We start from the raw sequence: 20,746 nt of genomic DNA, 5'->3' as shown, positions 1-20,746 counted from the left end.
CAAGGTGCTGGACACAGACCACAGAGACCTCTGAACAGGAAGCAGAGCTGGGAGGATTCCCAGTGTCGCTGGGTCCCAGCAGCACACGACACTCTGAAAGTTCACGGTAAAACTTTACTTAATAATTTAAAATGACAACAATCAAAACTCACTTCATATTAATGACCCATATTCAGGAGAAGTGTCTCTGGAGCTCGACCTCAACCAAAGGGGGGGGGGGGGGGGAGGCCGTACATCAGCACATTTGAATAAACTCATATAGGCCTATATGCAAATCAGAGCTTTTAAGTGTAAACCTTGGCAGTGGTGCTGTTTGCTGTGGTTAGCGTGAGCCAGGTGTGTTAGCAGAGTTACAGCTGCTCCACCTGCACTGACCCCTGCACGCCTCCGAGGCCACGCCCCCCAAGGCCACGCCTCCGAGGCCGCAGCTTGTCCTCACGTCCACGCCATGAGCGACGTGAGGGGGGGGGGGGGGCGGCAGAGTCAACAACCCCTCACAGAAACAACATCTGTGCGCAGCCGGAGTGACGGCCCTCTGCAGAGCGGCGTCTTCTTTGGGTGACAATGCAACACAAAGCGTTTTTCCATAGTATTTACATGAATGTTTAGACTGGCAAATCCCCGGCAGCAGCTGAGCAGGTGGAGAAGATGATCTCACAGTGACCACATGAGAGCGTCTTCCTTCAGAGGTGTTGAAATAACAAAAGAACTCAAGGGAGAGAAACGCTAATGAGAGAGTTATCATGAGAGTCATCAGATTTAAAGATCGGATTAGAAACACAAGCGATGGTCGATGGTCACGTTTTCTGTTTCTCTGAAGGTTCACGTCTTCAAACTCCGGCTGCTCAAGGATTTACAACTATTTGCATTTACTTGCAAATGTCTCCATCATCCGATCTGGAAGTGGCTGGATTTGACTTTGTGCTTCATCCTCTCGTGAATGTTGCAAAATGTCTCCGAGGGGACGAACTCTCAAAGCAGCTGCAATTTGCAAACGGACGTCAGAGCGATTTGTCTTTAAAGAAACCGGATGAAATGAAACAAATCTCTTTGTCTTCTCTCCCAGTGGAGAAGCTTCACTGGTGTTCAATGCTCCAGGCGTCAGTTTGTGTCACAGAAGTTGTGTGTCCAGTGTTTCCTCACCCCGAGCTGCAGGCGACTGAAACAACACAAACAGGAGCAGCAGGTGTCACACACATGTTTGTTCTCAACCCTCAGGAGGCAACTGAACGCAGCACAATGGACAGACTGTGCTGAGTGAATGTGTAAACACAGCAGATCAGAGGTGCAGTCACAAAAACTCTGGATTATAATTGATCAAGATTCAAATTATCGGAAAAGTACTGAAACATTAAAATTTTGGAACGGATTTGGACAAAAGGAGCAGATCCAGGGAATGTTTGACAAATTCATTGGACTGATATTTGTGAATTTAAAGGAGCTATTGGGCCTTGGGAGAGGTGAACTGTCAGTGTTGGTTCATTTTGATGTGTACTGGTTTATTTGGTCTGAGCCTGGGAAGAAACCAGCTGATCCTATATATTATATATATATATATTTCACAGGGTATTTATCATCAGGTTTTCCAGGAATTATGATCTAGAGGAGCCGAGAGACAGAGGAATCTGTGAATCACTGGTTGACACCATGCGTCTCCCAACACCGGCCCCTCACCAGTAAAGGTTTTAAAACATAAATACAAAAAAATCACTAATGACGTATAAGTTATTTTACAGCTCCTCCACACTCATCACTAAAAGCTCTTGAATCTCCTCGTCTGTCCAGGTTGGTGCGTTTGCATTGGTCCAATTTCGTGTCTGAAGCGTCCTCCACTCGTCCACTCGTCCACTCGTCCACTTGTCCACTCGCTCTGGATCCTTCACACGTGTTCCTCTCTCACATGGCTTCACTCAGACGTTTACCAGGGGACCGACTCAAACACTTCTCACGTTCAAACCCTCTGGAAAACATTCAGGAAAAGATTCAGACCTCAGTTCGGCTGCAGGTCTGAAAATTTTTTTAAAAAACTGTTTTCCTGATTCCTCATTTTTTTAAGCCTGCAAAAAAAAAAAGAAATGTGGGAACCAGTTCTCTAGACATTCATGCAAATCCACATCAATTGTCTTCATTTGCATGAGGCGGCCTTTGAAAGTGTTGCCGTCAGTTTCCAACTTACAAAACGTTTTATAAGCAAACTGTCAACTTTCAATATGTTCTCTAAGAAAAACGTGGGTCACTGGGAGTTTAACATCTAAATGTGTGTGAATGTGTGTGAATGTGTGTCAGTGTGTGTGTGTTTTCAGGATGTTCCCAGACCCCTTCAGCCAACAGCCACCAGCCCATCGGCCCCCATCGGCCCCCATCGGCCCCCATCGGCCCCGGGCCTGTCAGCCCAGTCTACATGGTAATTAAGTGGGAGCAACTTGTCACAAAGCTGCAGTGCAACACATCTCTTACTGGATTACAAGGTGCTGGGAAGGAATGCAGCCACCGACCGACCAGTGCTGCTGCTGCTGCTGGTAGAGACTGAGAGTGAAAACAGCCCCCCCACCCACACCCGGCCCTTCACGCCCGCTGCTCCTCAATGCAAAATACAACATGTGCCATTTATTTCTAGAGTCAAAATAAGCCGGCGTGTTGATTCTCTCCTGTGAACGAGGCGGTCGGGGGTTTGTGGCGCTTTACAGATTCTTAATGTGCAGAGGATTGTAGCGTATCACAGTCGGTGGCGTGACAACGGCAACAGGGGGACGGATGGCTTGGTCCAACACCTGGAGGAGGGTGTGTGTCTGTGTGTGTCTGTGTGTCTGTGTGTGCGTGTGTGTGTGGAGATGACTCAAGCAGTGATAAAGCAATAAACCGAGCACAGTCACTGGCAGGGCAGCTAAATGTGATATGGGCAGGAGAAGAATGGAGCTGTTGTATCACAGCAGGTGGGGGGGTATGGGGGGGGGGGGGTCTGATCCTCAAAGGCTTGATTTCATTACAATACTTATTTTAAAACTTATTGATTTGAATCTCAAATCGGACGCGTCTGAATCTGAGTCTTCAAACTGCATCGTGTCCAGAAGAAGACGTGAAACTGAACTTTCCTCTTCTGTGCACGGACGACAACAAAGCTGTGAATATGTAATTTGTTGTAAATGTGATAAAAATGTAAAAACAATTGACTCTGATGGTTCGTGAATTGTTGAATAAACTTGTAATTGTAAATAAAATGACTTTTAACATCAGCACATGACAAACTGTGAGTGACCTCTGTTGTGTTGTCTTGAAACCAGAGCTGCTGGAAGACAAATTCCCAGGCCGAGTGTGTGTGTGTGTGCGTGCGTGTGTGTGTGTGTGTGTGTGTGTGTGTGTGTGTGTGTGTGTGTGTGCGTGCGTGTGTGTTAAGTGTGTGTGTGTGTGCGTGTGTGTGTGTGTGTGTGTGTCTGTGTGCGTGTGTGTGTTGCTTTTTTCCGAGCATCGCAGCATGAAGGAAAGTCACTCAAAGTCTCCAAATGTCAAACGACACCTGTGGAACCCAAACAAAATGCTACTGTGAGAACTAATACTGTTGATAAAAGGTGTGTGTATGTGTATGTGTGTGTTACTGTTTGTGTGGGTGTGTGTGTGTGTGTGTGTGTGTGTGTGTGTGTGTCGCTCTGCTGACATGTTAAATCTCACACATGAGACTGTCAGGATTTCAGCAGATACTTATCAGTGGCAGTTAGTGCTGACAAACACTGTCACCTTCTGCTCAGCAGCCAACTGCTGCTAGAGCACACACACACACACACACACACACACACACACACACACACACACACACATTGTTAAGTCATAGACAAAACAATGTCTTCATTGTGCTCAGGATTGATACTTTAGGGCAGTAAATGTTCACGGCTGAGGGGAAATTTGCCAAAACTAACATGTGGACGTGTGTCCGACATTTATTATTATTAAAATTCATCTAATTCAACACTGTGTCATAGTTTCTACTGTTTCCATCATAAAGATATGATGTTTACACTGAGTTACATTGAAACTCAGGACTCTTGCAGCTGCGTCTCTTCACGATATCCACGTGTTTTTATATTTATCTCACCACAGAATTCAACCTGGAAACTTCTGGATTTAAATGTTCAGCCACTTTAATCTGTGTTTGGTCTGAACCCAGTGACCTCACACACACGTCTTTCTCTTTCTCTAAACTCCAGTTAATATCTCAAGTTAATTTTATTAGCAGACTGAATATTTCACATTAAACAGAAATAGAAAAAGTTGAGGTGAGAAAACCCTCAGAGCCATAATGTGCGACTGGTCCTCACGTAGATAGTAAGACACGTCCACACACTCTTGAAGTGAAGTCCTCCCTCTGTGGTGACACCACATGTCATCATCAGAGGACTCATGGAGACGACCTCATGTCCTCTGGCTTCACGTGAGGTCGTCCCTCAGAAGGAGACGGGTTCACGTCCACGAGACGACAGCAACAAGAGATCTGTGACTTTCCTTTCACCCGGAGTCCTGCTCATTATTCCACGGATCAGTGTTCTGCAGCTCATGTGAAACCCGTGTTTGGAGCATGTCTTTCAGCGAGGACACACACACACACACACACACACAGACTCACACACACACAGATGTGCGTCTGTAGCTGTGAAGGAACGAGTGGAGAGAGATGATCACAGATTAATGTGACGGTCTCGTGTTTCAAACCTTGTAAAACTTTGCTGGTTCACGTTCACACTCAGTTTATGTGTTTTGTTTGTGTGATTTAAACTTCTGTGTTATATCATAAAAAATAGTAACAAAAACTTTCACTGTAATTTATAGTTAATAATAAGCTGAGCCTAAAATTAACATGAAATAATTTATATTTAAAAAGGAGTTTTGACGTCAAATATTAAGCAAAGAACAGATATTTGAGTTGTTCTGTTTATTAGTTGTGTATTTTCTGTTGTCAGTTATAACGCAAATGATAACTAGCACTTTTAATATGTTTATTTAACCATGCACAAGATTAGTCAAACTTCAAAAATAATTAAATTAAAGGTATATTACAATTTCAACTATAACAAAATTAAAAAGTATCTTAAATATTTTTTTTAAGTAAGTCAAACTTTACAAGTTGTAAATAAGGAAACTGTTTGAGAGTTTTTATCCGACTCACTTCTGACCCAAACACAAAGCTGCTCCCAGTTAAACGTGAAAATGAAATACAAGACTTTTTATGGAAAGCGTTGGGTCTTATAAAGTTTATTGACATGAGGAAAACATCGGTATAATGTTTAAATACTCTACACAATAAAGTTATTAAACATGCACATGTAAAATATAATATACTGTACATAAATATCTCCGGCTCGTGTGTTTCCTGACTCGGTGTCTGCAGGTCTCTGGTCTGAGATGAACCTGCTGGTTCTAGTGCAAGATGAAGACACCGGAGCTGAGTCAGTGGAACGCTCGGCTCATGGCGGGGGGGGGGTCGTTTCAAGATGGCTTCCACTGAGAAGGACAACGACTCGCCGGACGCCATCTTGGTTCCCACAGGCTTGGACAGAAAGTCTTTGGCGTAGCGGTCGGTGATCTTAACAGCCTGAGCGTCCTTGGCTGATCCCTCCCTGAACTTGCGGGCGGCCTCCTCTAAGAGCTCTTTGCAGTACGGAGGCCTGAGCTCCGGCCCCACGCCTCCACCTCCTCCACCTCCTCCACCTCCTCCTCCACCTCCTCCACCTCCTCCTCCTCCTCCTCCTTTCTCATTCAGCGAGTGCTGGATGAGGGAGTGGAAGGAGTTGAGTTTCATGGACAGCTTAGCACTGTCCTTGCTCAGCTTGTTCAAGGCGTGCATGGAGTTCTGGGGGTTTTGGGGGTGACAGTTGTTGGGGAAGGATTGTCCAAAGCCCCTCTTCGGGGGGGCGAAGGCCGAGCACCCCCTCTGCCCCCCGGGGGCCACGCCGGGGGCTTTGGGATCCGGCTGCGGGGGATTCGACGAGTCCTGCAGCGCCGCCGCTCGGGATCCTTCCAGTTTAGCGGCGAAAGCGGCCGCGGCTTCCTGCTCGGGCAGCTGGCTCTCAGCCGCCATGGCCTTGGGCTCCCACACGGCGCCGGGCTTCATGTTCTGCACCGCCGTGGCGTTGAAGAGACACTGCTGGTAGAGCAGGGCGTCCCCCAGGTTGGACGCACTGCGGGGCCACATCATGAAGCTGCCTCGGGACGGCTGCAGCGGGTAGTGGCGGTAGGTGGTGGCCACGCTGACGTTGGAGGAGATGAGCTCCACGTTGGCCGGGCCCCCGGGGTACTGCATGGACAGGTCCAGGCAGCTGGGCCCCATGAAGCTGCCAAACTCTTTGGGCTGCGGCTCCACCTGATTGGCCGGCGAGTAGGCCGTCTTGTAGGAGTTGTACTCGGCGGCGTGGTGGACCATGCTGTTGGGGAAGATGAGCGCGGCCGCCTGGCTGTTCTCCATCAGCTCGCGCTCTTTGTACTCGCGCTCCAGCATGATGGTCTCCAGCTCCTTGTCGGCGAAGGCCCTCCTCTTCCTCATGCGGTCGCTCAGCGGGGGGGGCAGAGACGCGTTGGCCGCCAGGAATGGATCCGTCTGCACCGGACGATAACCTGTGGTCAACAGATTCCACAGTTACTGCACGGTTCACTGTTTACAGCAGAGGTCGAATCCAGCAGAAACGTGAGCAGATCAAAAACATGAAGCAGAGAAACAAAGTGGAAACAAGTCTTACAGATGTTAGAAGGTCCTGATCACTGTTAGGGGGGGGGGGGGGGGGGGGGGACCATGCAGGAGGGGGAAGTGGGATTTAGTTAAACCGAGTTAAACCGAGAAGGAGACAAGACGAGTGTCTCTTCGTCTGATTGGCTGTTACCTTCCAGGATGCTCTTGGCGAGCATGGTGGACGGGCGGATGTGCCGCTGGTAGAGCGTCCTCCTCTCGGCTGGAAGGTGTTTCCCAGAGATGCCTTTCTTATCCTGAGAAAAATAAAAAATAAATGTTTTAAATAATATCAGGTTTTTTCACAATAACATTTCAAAATATTGGAAATTACTATGAAAATCAACAGTTAAACAATTAGAACAAAACAATAGGTTGTAATAAAAGGTGTAAATTAAATCACACTGACACAACAGACACACAACAGACAAACTTCCAGATGCACTGTCTTTAAAATGCCTTGTACAATAAAAAAACATATTAAAAAATGATCCATTTATTTTGTTGTTTATGATTAAAGACTTTTAACTTTGTATGTGAGGTGAGGGGAGAGACAGGGTTCAGAACCTAAATTTGTATTTATATTTTTATTAAGTATCTATATTGATTTTTAATAAATACACTGATGAATGATTCCTCACTGTGAACAACTGAGCATTCAGCAATTTAAATTAAGTTTTACTGAACTTTAAACTCAATCTGATCAAAGTTAAACTGAATTTAAACATGTGGAAGCTGAAGTTTGGTAGAAAAACAAATCAGTTAATTAGAATTCTTCAGTCTGTCTCACTGTTAAACTGCAGATTTCATATCTCTGCTCATATGACAGAACAGATAAATCTACGTGTTAGATTAGACATCGTGCAGGCGAAGCTGCAGTAAAGTTCAGAGACGAGTACGAGTGGAACATGAAGATATTTACACAGCTACAGACACACACACGAGAGAGAGTGTGACACTTTGAGCCAACACACAAACACAGCCTGTAATCTATGATGCAGACGATGCAAATCAAGATGAGTTTTACATGTGAATTTATTTTATGTTTTAAACATGTTTGACAGATTATATTAGGAGTTAAATAAAGCAACTGGACACAAGATAGAACTGAATAATAAAACGTATGAGAAGTGAAATCTGGCTTCTGAAGAAAGTCAATTTAGTTTGTATATTTTCTCAAATCACACTCAGCCTCAGACAGAACTTCACAAGGAGCCACGTCCTCTGTACTGGTTTGATTTGATTGAATTTAGAATTGTATTTGTTTTGGCTTTAATAAAGTTTTTAATGTTTCTGTTCAGAAGCTTGAATCTCTACAAGCTGCTTTTTAAATAAAATGAATAATAGAAGCTGAATGACTTCACGAGCTGTCTTTTAATTTAAATATTGATAATATTCAAGCTGCACACACAACTTCTCAGTTTTAATTTAATTAAATGAATCTTAATGTTGCCTTATTTGTTGGTTTTATACATGTCTCATATTCCCTTTAGTCATTTAAACATAATGTTGTTGTTTTAAATTTTAGCTCATCGTTGTTTTTGTAGGTTTGATAGTTTTTCTATATTCCACATATTTTAGCTGTACATCTCTTCAGTATTATAACACACATTGTGTATATAATAACACACATTATATATAGTATGAGACATATTAAGTGTACATTGAGTTTATTATAACATTATGTGTATTATAACATGAAGATTATTACAACGCATTATATGTATATTAAAGCACACATTAAGTGTACATGAAGATTTTTATAAAATAGACATTATTATGAGATGAGTGTTTTATAACATTATGTGTATTAACATGATATATTATACCCTGAAGATTATTATAGTATTATTTAAACACAGTATTTGTATATATTGATGGAGTATTACCTCGGTGGCCTGCTGCCTGCGGAGCGCCACCTGCGCCGCCATGACGCGCTGCCGCTCCACCACCAGCAGACAGTTCGCGCACTGACAGTCTCTCCAGCGGCAGAAGCGCTTGTGGCCCTTGAGGCAGGACACCACCCCGTGGTTCCGGCAGCGGGCGCACTTCGGGGTCCGGCTCAGCTTCCTCTGCTCCCCCGGGCCCGGGCCAACGGGACCCGGCTTGTCGTCGCTCTTCACTTCGTCCGCGTCGTCCTCCGAGGCGCCGGGGCAGGGTCCGGGACCGGGTCCGGGACTGGGACCGGGTCCGGGACTGTAGGAGTCCGCCGGGTCGTCGCTCTCCGTCTCCAGACTCTCCACGTCGATCTCAAACTCGCACCCGGTGCTGTCCGACATGTCTGCCCGAGTCCTGCGGCCGGTCCGAGCTCCGGGATCCAGTCTGGAGACAAACTGGAGTTAGAGTCTGCTGCTGGGATCTGACGCGCTCATGATTCACTTATTATAAACTTATAATAAACTTATAATAAACTTATAATAAACTTATAAACCAGCCAAACTTCAGATCAACTTATAAACTTCTGTTAAACTCATGATACATTTATAATAAACTTATAAACCAGCCAAACTTCAGATCAACTTTTAAACTTCTGTTAAACTCATGATAAACTTAACTCAAACTTTTAATAAACTTATAATAAACAGTATTTCCTCCAAACTCACACACTCCAGCTCCAGGGAATGAAATTAAAAGACATTTGTAAATAAAGTTTTTCTATCTTCTATGTATTTGCTTCCACTATTTTTTCTATTATTTCTCATATTTGTCTTCATCTTGCTGAGATATAATCTTATTATTATCTTATTAACAACGATCTTTGCATTTTGAAACATGACAGTAAAGATAATTAACAGCATCTTCCTGCTTGTTGATTATTCCACATGGATCAAATAAGAATAAACACAGATTATTAAAGTAAGTTTTCCAATTAACTCAAAAAAACAACAACTAAAAGTTCAATTCAATTTTTTTGCTCGTGCAGATAAACTTACATTTTCTTGCACAAAATCAAAACACTCCAAGAAGCAAAGAGTCTTATTGAGCATAAATTATATTAATGTGCAAAAAGTGTTTCAAAGTGCAGAGTTAAAAATAAAGATACAGATTCATGACTTCTGAAAGTGGCTGAACTAGAAATAAATACAAAATAGATCATAATAGAAAATGCTTCAGTCAAATAATGTGTCTGTCACAACTCATGCACGCGTGCACATTTCATTGAAGTGGTAACTTCACGCAGAGTTCTAGAAGTTTTAGAGTTTTAGAAGTTTTAGAAGTTTTAGAAGTTTTAGAAGTTTATAACTTTGTGTTCTCTGATCTGTGGAATAAAGGAAACAAAGAGTTGCGTTTACCTCCAGAGGCTGATTCACGGATCTGGTCCAGGGTTGTTGAACAATGTGCAGACGGACACACACACAGACACACACAGACACACACTGTGGGTCCAGGCTGGTTAATTGAAGCAGTTAATTGAGCCCCTCTCTCTTTCTCTCTCTTTCTCACTCTCACTCTCTCACTCTCTGTGTGTCTCTCTCTCTCTGAACTTCTCTCCTTCTTCACCTCGCTTCTATGAACCGCTGCAGTCTGAGAGCTCTCCTCTGATTGGCTGCAGCTCAACACACACCCACCAATAGGACAGCGAGCAGTTACCCGGTGCGGAGGAGGAGGAGGGAAAGGAGGGGGGGGGGGGGGGGTTCAGCTAGTAACGACGAAGAGTAGTGTGATTACTTTTATACGAATCCCCATCATAATAAATAACTTTTATATGTTAACTGCTGTTTTTAGATTGTTGTCTCACAGACAACAACTGGACAATCGCACAACTACACAACCTGTATGTTATATTGCACACTTTAAAATTACAGTTGAACATATATACATAATTATTATTCTACTTTTATTGTATGTAGTATTTTTATTCATGTTTTTAAAACTGGATGTTCTCATTGAATTGATGTGTAGATTGTTAAATTATTCATAAGGAGGATCAATGAAGGTTCAACTTAACTTAACTTAACTTAACTTAACTTAACTTAACTTAACTTGTGTTAGCTTGTGTTGTCCTTAGAGCTCTTGACAGCACGTGATTATCTATAAACAGTTCAGTTTCACAGTTGAACTGACAGCAGCAGCATCAATCGTCTCTTTGTCTCTTTTCCAGAGACACACAGAGGACGGTGCTGGGGATGTCTTTAAGTTTTCACTGGTAATGTAATGATGGAATCAAGATGGAACATGAATTTCCTTTGGGATTAATAAGGTCTATTGTATAATATTGTATTTTATTAAAATGGTAATGGTCTTTATGGCAGTTATAAACAACAAGTGTGTGAATTGTGAGAAACTCAGATGTCATCTGTGAAAGTTCTTATCGTCCATCTCGAGGAGAACGACTCTACTGACGGATGTAATTCATGTTCTGGTGGTTTATCTTTAAATTACTTTATTAAATTACTTCTGTTTTGTATGTGTCACGTTATAAAATGTTGTATTATTGCATCACAGAAAGTTTTCTCTTTATCAATCTGCCCGACAGGGATTTTCTTCACCTATAAAAGTCAAATCATTGTTCCCTGAAGTCCAGTGTGGTCAAATACTTACATTTCTTTATTATTTATTTGTTGTTTTTACCTTAGAGTCAAAAATGTGTACGTGTGTGTTGTCATTTAGTTTAATTGTCTTTTTAATTTCTTAATTTCAACCTCAATTAAAATAAAAACTGATTAGAAAGACACAGATTTCAGATTAATACACAACAGATGATGTTTAAACACAGTATTTTCAAAATGTAGTCCCATAAATAAGAAGCAGCCGCTCTGAGGGCCCTAGTGTAAGATCCTGTGATATGTGTGTATTTGTCTTTGTCTCTGTGGTGATGCAGGTTCTAATGAGCCTCTGTCAGAAGCTGTGTTTACAGAGTCGTCAGTGACCCGGCAGATGGGGGGGGGGGTGATAAATGTGTCATGCAGGTTGATACAGTCCGTCGTCCTGGCACAAGCAGCTCAGGAGGATAACAGTGTTTTCACAACAATCACACCTCCAACTAAAAAACACAATGTCAGCTCGTCCTGCAGCAAACAACCAGAACCTCACGTGAAACACACAACACAACTCTAACACCGCACATCACCAACTGGGAACAGTCATCACTGTAACACTATAATCCCAAATAAAAAAAATAATCATACTTACACGTTAAAAACTCAAACTTTAAGACTATATTTCCAAATCATGGTCTCGAACTTGAAACTGACATATAATAAACTTTATAGACCAAAAGTTACCTCGTCCCTTAGTGCTCAACAAAATCTTATATTTTAACTGAAACATTTCAGCATAACCCAAATAAAAATGTGTCCAGACTGAAGTCGTCTCTTAATTAATAACTTAAACCAAACTGTTTTTATTAAACTTTAACTTTGACATGAACCTTCTTTCTTCCTCTCTCAGTGTTTTTGCTCTAAATGTCTTTTTCTTGCTTCGTCCCACATGAGGACTTCAGGTCTGTGTCCTGTGGGTGGGACCTGAGTTGCAAAGAGGAATGTCCACGTCCTCCCGACGCTCGGCTCTTTGTTCTCAGCGTATTCAGAGAAAAGCCTCGACTCAGACCAGTAAAAAGAGACATTGACCAACTGACTTCATGGGAACTGACGAGGACACAATACAGACGCTGCTGAACAGAAGCCGGTTGGACTCCAGGCTTTTGTGTCTGTTGACTTGTGACGTGGAAATGAATGAACACGTTTGAAGAAGAACATGAATCTCTGTCATGGACGTGGGGAACATGGTCCTTCTGGTTTGACATCTTTAAAACTGGACGATGGCGAAACAAATGTTAAATGATTATTCAATTAATTTGCATTTTAATGAGAAATGGAAAATCAGGCAACTATCTATCTATCTATCTATCTATCTATCTATCTGTCTGTCTGTCTGTCTATATAGTATTCTGATTATTTTAATAGCCAACTTGTGACTTTTTGTCTTTTCCAGTTTCATAATAATCATGATTAAAAACTGAATTTTGGGAATAATTGTTAATGAGACTTTTTTTAAATCTTCTGGACCTGGTTTATTTTCTGGATTTTTATGAAATCTGTCGGACAGTGTGTTTATTCATAAAGCTTTTATTCATATGTCATTATGTCTGTACTCTTGAATGAGCGGGGCCTGTTAGCACAGTTAGCTAACACACATGTTTAAACCCTGATCTTCTACCTCTAACTGAATTAAACTCATTTAAAGTACATTCGTGAACAAATTTCATATTTTATTTGATGGTATTTTTCTTTGTGTAACTTTATATTTCTAAATCAATTATCTATAGAATGAGCTTTTACTGCAGATAAAACTATAACTTGTACAGTTTATTGTATTGTTATTGTTTAACACGTTATATTTAAGCTCCTTATGAACTGAAACACTGCCTCACTTTTATTTGTGTAGTTTTCATATTGTTCACCATGGTGTCAGAACCAGATTTGAATTCTCCGCCCTCGTGTTTGTGATCTTCTTCTTCTGTTGAACGGAGAGGAGCATCCTGAGGAGAGTGTTGTTCTCCAGATGTGGCTCCTCCATGTGCTGGAGGTGAAGACGTTGGACCTGCAGGTGCAGCTTTATTTGCCACTTGGTCTTAATTTATCACAGAGGTTACGACCGCCCCCCCCCCCCCCCAGCGGGCGACCGCTTCCCATCAGGAATGCTTTGATGTGGTGAGCGAGGCTGGATGGACGGACAGGACCATCCAGCACAGAGCTCGACCCTCCAGGTGAAATGTGTTGTCTGTGTCCACGGCCTCATTATGGGGCAGCAGTGTGGGGCTGGGGGGGGGTCTGGAGGTGCTTGAGTGGATTTCCAGGAGTCGTTTAGGACGTTTCAGGGAGTCCTGAAGGAATTCCACACATAACAGGGGTGTGACGGAGGATCTCAGGGAATCTGACTCTGAGAAGGTTGAGGTCCTGGAGGAGGTTCCTCTTCTCTTTGAAGGGAACCCGTTCAGTCCTGAAGAAGTTCCAGGTTGTGTTGGTTCTGGAAATCCTGGAGAAGTTAGATGCTTAAACTGATTTCAGGGATAAGTGAGGTCCAAGGAGTTCCTCAAGGTGACTCCAGGGATCCGGCTCTCTCCACTGTTCCCCATTGTTCTCCACTCACCCAACCAGTCGAGGGAAATGATGTCCACAATGACTGGTTCTGTTTCTTCTGGTGAATGAGGAGCTTTGGATTCCTGAAGAGGTTTGGGAATCCTTTGGGTTCGTTCTCAGGTCTTTGAGTTCTTGAAGTTCCAGGCTCCTTAAGTGGTTTGGTGATATTGTAGGAGTTGATACTTGAAAATATCTCTAAAACTTTATGATGCAAACATAAAATAATAAGTTCTTTATTTCCTTTACACAAAATATTGTGTATTTTTAATATTTATGGGCATCAGATGAATGAAGAAAGAAAGGTCAAAGTAATTCTGACCTGTGGTATTTTTGAATCACCTCAGGAGCTGTTATAAGATTCTTTCTTGTTTATCATCTGAACTACAGTATTTGCTCTTTAACGTGATGTTTAGGATTGTTGTCTGGAATACACAACACAATCCTCTGAATACACAGTTTAATCCACAACAGGTCTTAGCAGCTTCTCCCTGGAGAAAGACACACACACACTGGATGACACTTTCTCACACGCTGTCCAGTTTACTTTTGCCGCTGATTGAAACAACAGCATCTTGTTGGAAGTGTCCCGCTGGGCCGGCCGTAAAGTGTAACAGGAGCCGTGTGTAGACACAGGAGCAGTGTGGGATCACTGGGGACCCTGTTATGTTAATTAGCCTCTGATGGACCGACAACACATGCTGCTGAAGACAAAACCAGGCGGGACGACATTTGTCTCTGTCTCAAGGGTCTGACACCTCGACCCCTGACGGCTAATGTGCAACAAACAGGAGGACGTGTCCCTCAGCTGTGGATCAGAGGCCGGCCTCACGCCCATCTGCATGTGGAGGAGATCTAAGTGTTTGGATTCTATCACATCATCATCTCCACTGATAGATTATGATCCAGATAAATATGATTATTACATTTCAGATGGAGAAACAAACTAAAATCTGATATCTCCTGGAATTATCTTATATTCATATTTTATTTAGGTGGCACTCATAGCTTTACTTTTCTTTAAATGCAAACAACTTGTGCAAGACTCTTGTCTTCAGTCTCTTGTTTATCCGCTTGTTCTATTATATTTTACTGTGTATTGTTGTACTGTACTGTGTTTTATTTACTCAGTTTTTTGTACATTTCATGATTATTACATTCAATTTTGCATTATTTAAATTTTCTTCGTAAGTGTTTGTATTGCTTCTTCCTTTCTTAATTTGGGATCAATAAAGTACATTTATCTATCTATCTATCTATCTATCTATCTATTTATCTATCTATCTATCTATTTATCTATCTATCTATCTATCTATCTATCCATCTATCCGTCTATCTATCTATCTATCTATCTATCTATCTATCTATCTATCTATCTATCTATCTATCTATCTATCTATCTATCTATCTATCTATCCTTCCATCCATACATCTGTCTATCTCTATTCTATAATATGAACTTAATGTCTGATGTTACTTGTATGCTAAGTACCACTGTATCTGAAGTAAATAAATGTTAAATTCTCTCTCTTCACTCATCTAAACAGGATATCTAAAGGTTTTAAAGTCTTTAAAAAACTTTACATTAAAAAGATTGATTTAAAATGTCTTGACCTTCATTTTCAAAAGGTCAGGAGACGTCATCCACATCTGGATTTATGTAGATTCTGCTGCAGCAGCTGTTTGATGGTGTCTCAGGACGTAGAAAACCATTTCACATAATTCAGTCACTCAGGGATTATTGTTTTTAATGTGTTAATCTCTTCTAATGATCCCGGTTCAAGTTGATTCATAGAAGGAATCTGTGTTTTTACAGCTGGGAAGAAAAATATAAGATAAATTCAAATTAATTCATGTTCTCAATTATAATCAAATAAAATTACAATTGATTTAAAAACGTTTTTTAAGTGTCTTTAATCAAAGATAATGATATTTTGCAGACTTGTGTGCATCAAAATCACATTCTCTCAAATTAAAAAGTCACATTTGTAAAATTCTCGTCATATAATTTGCTTTAATTTGAATCAGTAGCTCAGATGATCCTCACTTTAAATTAATCAGATATTTAATTATGTTTCTTAATGTTTCAGCAGCTTCGTGTGTTTTGTATGAAATGATAAAAGGCTGATGTTCACCCTGTTGTCCACTAGGTGTCAGACTAAACCAGCTAAAACAACACCACCAAAATAAAGCGTTCTAGTCTCGTTGTTTTACTTATGTTTTCAAAATTTGAATTAAAATATAACTGAGATCTTGGGACTGGATGAGGGAGAGATGATAATTTAGATAATTCCAAATTAATGAATAAGTTGTTTGTTTTAAAAACACAAAGATAAAGAGATGATCACAAGGCTGAAGAGACGTGATCACATTTATTATCTTTTATAGAGACACAAAAATCTGTAAAACGAATTTAACTCTGAATTTAAAATGTCCCTCACAGGATGATTCTACTTTATAAACGACTCGTGACTCAAAGATGATGAAGATTGTGTTTTATTACTTCTGAGGAGTGAATCCACTGAACTGATCTGAGACCCTGGACATGGTTTGAATCCCTGCGCCGCTAGAGGGAGGCATCGGGAAGGTTTGAACCGAAGCTGCAGGTTCGTAATCAGAGAAGGAAAAGTAACTAAGTACATTTACTTCCTGTTACATTCCACCGCTGTCGTCTGACTTTTATTTCATGACATCAATTAAACTTTATTTACTTTGCAAATTCATAATATGTTATTGTTACTAAAAACAATAACAATCTATATATGATTTATATTTGAGTTTAAATCTACCCAGAGGTTTATTACGCCATTTAAATTAGCTGGACGTTTACCAGTGATACATGCATGCATTGAGATATATATATATATATTTTTTTTAATTAAAACACATCATCATATTTTTAACTAATAGAACGTGTCTCTTCTTTTGTTAAATATTTAAAAAGCATAAAATAGTTTTTTAACATTTATAAACAGTATTATTGTTTGTAAGCAGAATATACATATTTAATAATTTGTCTTTGACTCACTATTATTTTATGTGTATTAATGAATGTGTCAACATGAGTGAATGTTGCTGGTAAACAGATAATTAATGACAAATAAAATAAAACTGATTAAATAACAGGATTTAAAGATGATTGTTGACAAATACATTAGATATTAAAAATCCCCCTATGTCTACAGAAACAATATTTATGTTATAAACCATTTAACATATTGTTTACTGCTTTGAAAAGCTTACTGATTGAAGTGAGGTCAGACCAAACAACCAAATCTGACTTTTCTCTGTTTGTGTATAATATCCCTGCAGCAGCTTCACTCTGACTCAAGATGTTCTGACCTTTATATTTTAAATAAGTCATATTTCATGTGTAAACCTGGAGGAGGAGGTTGTGTTTGTTCTATTTGCTGCAGAGTGAGAACCCGGATGTACCTGAGTGAGAACCCGGAAGTAGTGAGAACCCGGAAGTACCTGAGTGAACGTGGGGTCCGGAGCAGTGACGACAGGGGTCGGATCCGTTCGGACACCTCAGGTTTATTTGGCTTTTCTCAACATGCACTGATGATCTTTACATCTTTACGTCACAGGAACAAACATGCTGACAGGAAACACGTGGTGGGGTTTTCAAAATAAAGCTGGATATCACAGTGGCTTTACATTCATCCAAATTTTTGGTCGAGTCCAGCTCATAGACTGGTCCAGAGGATGAGGGGGTGCTGTGACGTCAGGGGGTTAAAGAGGGTGATTGTTCACACACAAACTCACACGCACGCACGCACGCACTCTCACACACGCACACACTAATACATTTTGGTTCTCCCCTGCTGCTTCAGTCCATCCTCAGAGTCTCCTTCAGGTGGAGGAGCTGAGGATGCGGGAGTCCGCGGAGTCCGACCGCTCCTCGTACTCCTCCTCGGGGGAGTAGAGGCCTGCTTTGGGCCCCAGCGTGCAGCTCTCCTCCTGGATGCTGATGCGCGGCTCCTCGGGGGCCCTGGACGGGAGGATGGGGGCGCTGCGGAACACGGGGCCCCCGGGTCCTGCGGGGGCCGCGGGGGAGAAGGGGGACACGTACTGCGCGGCCGAGCGGAGCTGGTACTGCTGCTGCAGGGCCATGGTATTCCACAGGGTCACGTCGTTGTGCACGAACGGACCCGCCTGGCTTCGCGTCAGCGAGTTGCGCAGCATGAGCGGGTAGCGCGTGTGCTGCGGGAAGGACGGGTGCTGCAGGGGCACACCCAGCGAGCCCGCGGCCGGGTCGGTCGTGAACCGCAGGGACTCGGGCACGCGGAACGCGGAGCCCACCGACCACTTGGCGGAGGAGGACACCGGGTGGTACGAGCCCAGCGCGTGCTCGAACAGGTGTCCGTTTGAGGGCAGCACCAGCGCGTCCGGGTGCGCGTCAGTGTGCGTGTGTGCGTCCGGGCTCCGGCTGGACAGCAGCACCTCTATGGCCCCCACCAGGTCCCCCCCGCAGCCCCGCAGGATGAGCTCCAGCACCGGGGGCTTGTGGGCCGGGAAGATCTTCTTCAGCACGTCCAGCGGGGGCCGGTTGGCCCGGAGGCTGAAGGGCAGGTTGATGGAGCCCGCGAGGCCCTCGATCAGGACGCTCTGCTCCGCGGGGCCCCCCGGGTACTTGTGGGGGGGGCTCTCGGTCTTGGCCTCCTTCTCGGTGCCGGCCTTGGGGAGGCTGTAGCGGCTCTCCTCCGGCTGGGTGGGGGGCTCCGGGGGCTCCGGGGTGTAGCAGGAGTTTGGCTTGGAGGCCTCCGGGGAGCTGAGCGGCTCCTGCTCCTTCTCGCTGGAGGAGTTCTCTCCTCCGGACGCATCATCAGCTCCGTCCTCCGTCTCTGCAGGAGACACAACACGTGTCAGCAGAGAAACACACAACTGAGGAAACAACACCTGGAGCTCACGTTTCTCCCAGTGAAACCAGAGAAAACCTGCTGTAAACTTCATGTAAACTTCATGTTTAACTTCTGTAAACTGTCCGGCAGGAGGAACTTGGTGTCTCCTCCTCTGAGGATCTCCTCCTCTCATGTGAAGTTGACCTCTGAATGAAGTAGTGTGATTACATTGGATTGAATGTGTTCGCATCTTCTCACACTGATGTGAGTCAGCTGATCTATTCATGAGTCCAAATAATATAAAAACACTTTGTGCTACTGAGGAGAAATGTTTATTAATCTAATTCCCAATTGTTCAATTTATTAATTTAATTATCAGGTAAAAACTAAAAATCATCTCTCGACCACAAGGAGTGTTGAGCATAACACGTTTTTTAGCCTACTGGTTTAAAATTACACAAATTAATTAATTTAAACAATTTTTAATAAATTGTTATTGTTATTGTTGTTATTATATATTATATGTATTACCATGGCCTTGTAAGGAAAAAAGAAATAAACAAATAAAGTGTCATATTCGATAAATACAAAAAGAAAAATTGTACCATGACTAAACGACCAAACACAGTCATTAGCTAATTGCAAATATCAAACCAAGTAATGTTCATCTCTGCAAAAGCTTTCAAATAAATTGGAAAATAATAAAATCACAAAGTATTAATCAGGAGGTTTGTTTATTTTTTAAATTTGCAATTAAAAATATTTTAAACTTAATTTTTCCTTCAGATATAAAACAAATTAGAGTATAATAATGTATAATTGTATTATTATTAAAATGATAAAATAGTCTATAAGGAGGATTGTTACTATTTTTTTTCATTTGCAAAAGTAAATTTGAACAATATTTTCTATTGACATAAAATAAAAGGATTGAAATTATAAAATATTCTTTGGAGGAGGTTTGTTTATTTTTTACTAATCCAAATGAAAAAATAAATTCCACAAATATCTTATAAAATGTCTCAGAACACGAATCATATTTTGTCTTGAACAAACTAGAATCTTTTATTCCATCATGTTCTGTGATTTCTTTAAAGAAATGATAAATGTTTAGGCTTAATATCTAGTATTTATTAAATCATTTATTTTTAAACTTAGTTTTGTCCAAACGTGTGAAGTTATTTTATCTCTTAAAGAGATTTCAGATAATAAAGATCTAAACTAAGTGTTTAAATCGTATTATTCACTTTTAGGAAATTGTCTTTACTTATTGAAATACACACAAAAAATGTCTGAAACGAATGACATCATCTGTAAACATTAAAACATTTAAACATCTTGAAGTCAAACCAGAAACTGTTCATAAAGATTAAATTAACAACAACAAACCTTTGGATCTTTTTTTTACCATTTATAATTCATTTTTCGTTAAAAGGTTTTTTAACAAGAAATACACTGGAAAAAAGTTTTGTGTTTAAAGAAACGTTTAAAACCGGTGGAATCTTTTTTAAATGAATAAATTATCTATATTATTGTTTTTCTCTCGAATAAGAAACTGGAGCTCTGCACAGAACGCTTCATGTTATCATCACTTTCATTCTCTACTGTGAATAAACATGTTTGATAAAGAACATTATTAAACACATGGATCTTCCTCCTCCACCCTCCTCTTCCTCCTCCACCTCCTCCTGTACCTGTCTGCGCTGCGCTCTGCACCGGCTCCGAGCTGCTCCACCTCAGCTCCAGCTCGTCGGAGCTCTGCGGGGTGCCCTGGCTCCCCTCGCCGGGCCCGGGCAGGCCGATGCCGGGCAGCACCCTGAGGGACTCCGGGATGAGGCTCTCCAGGCTCTCGTTGGCCTGCTGGCGGCGCAGCGCCACCTGCGCCGCCATGACGCGCTGCCGCTCGATGATGAGGATGCACTTCTCGCAGGTGCAGTCCTTGAAGCGGCAGTAGCGCTTGTGGCCCTTGAGCCAGGACAGGACGCCGTGGTTCCGGCACCGGGCGCACTTCGGGGTCCTCTGGAGCGGGGCCCGGGGCTGGGACACCGGAGCCCCCATGTACAGGTACGGAGAGCCGTATCCATTCATCCTGTCGTTGGGACACACAAGTGCAT

The 20,746-nt window shown here is 42.2% G+C and overlaps 2 protein-coding genes across 2 annotated transcripts; both read right to left on the bottom strand.

Annotated features, from left to right (window-relative positions):
* Window positions 1–5,225: 5,225 nt before the first annotated feature.
* dmrt2a (doublesex and mab-3 related transcription factor 2a) lies at window positions 5,226–10,210 on the bottom strand. The gene is given in 5 exon segments (XM_053419995.1): window positions 5,226–5,469; window positions 5,471–6,600; window positions 6,864–6,966; window positions 8,599–9,031; window positions 10,003–10,210. Coding segments are annotated over 4 exon segments (1,656 nt in total). The 5' UTR covers window positions 8,989–9,031; window positions 10,003–10,210; the 3' UTR covers window positions 5,226–5,436.
* Window positions 10,211–17,643: 7,433 nt separating this feature from the next.
* dmrt3a (doublesex and mab-3 related transcription factor 3a) lies at window positions 17,644–20,746 on the bottom strand. The gene is given in 3 exon segments (XM_053420002.1): window positions 17,644–18,635; window positions 20,327–20,728; window positions 20,731–20,746. Coding segments are annotated over 3 exon segments (1,410 nt in total).

This window comes from Pleuronectes platessa, chromosome 4 (assembly GCF_947347685.1).
Source record: "Pleuronectes platessa chromosome 4, fPlePla1.1, whole genome shotgun sequence".
Taxonomy (NCBI): Eukaryota; Metazoa; Chordata; class Actinopteri; order Pleuronectiformes; family Pleuronectidae; genus Pleuronectes; species Pleuronectes platessa.
Note: the sequence above shows the minus strand (reverse complement) of the source record. Positions and strands in the feature narration are given on the sequence as shown.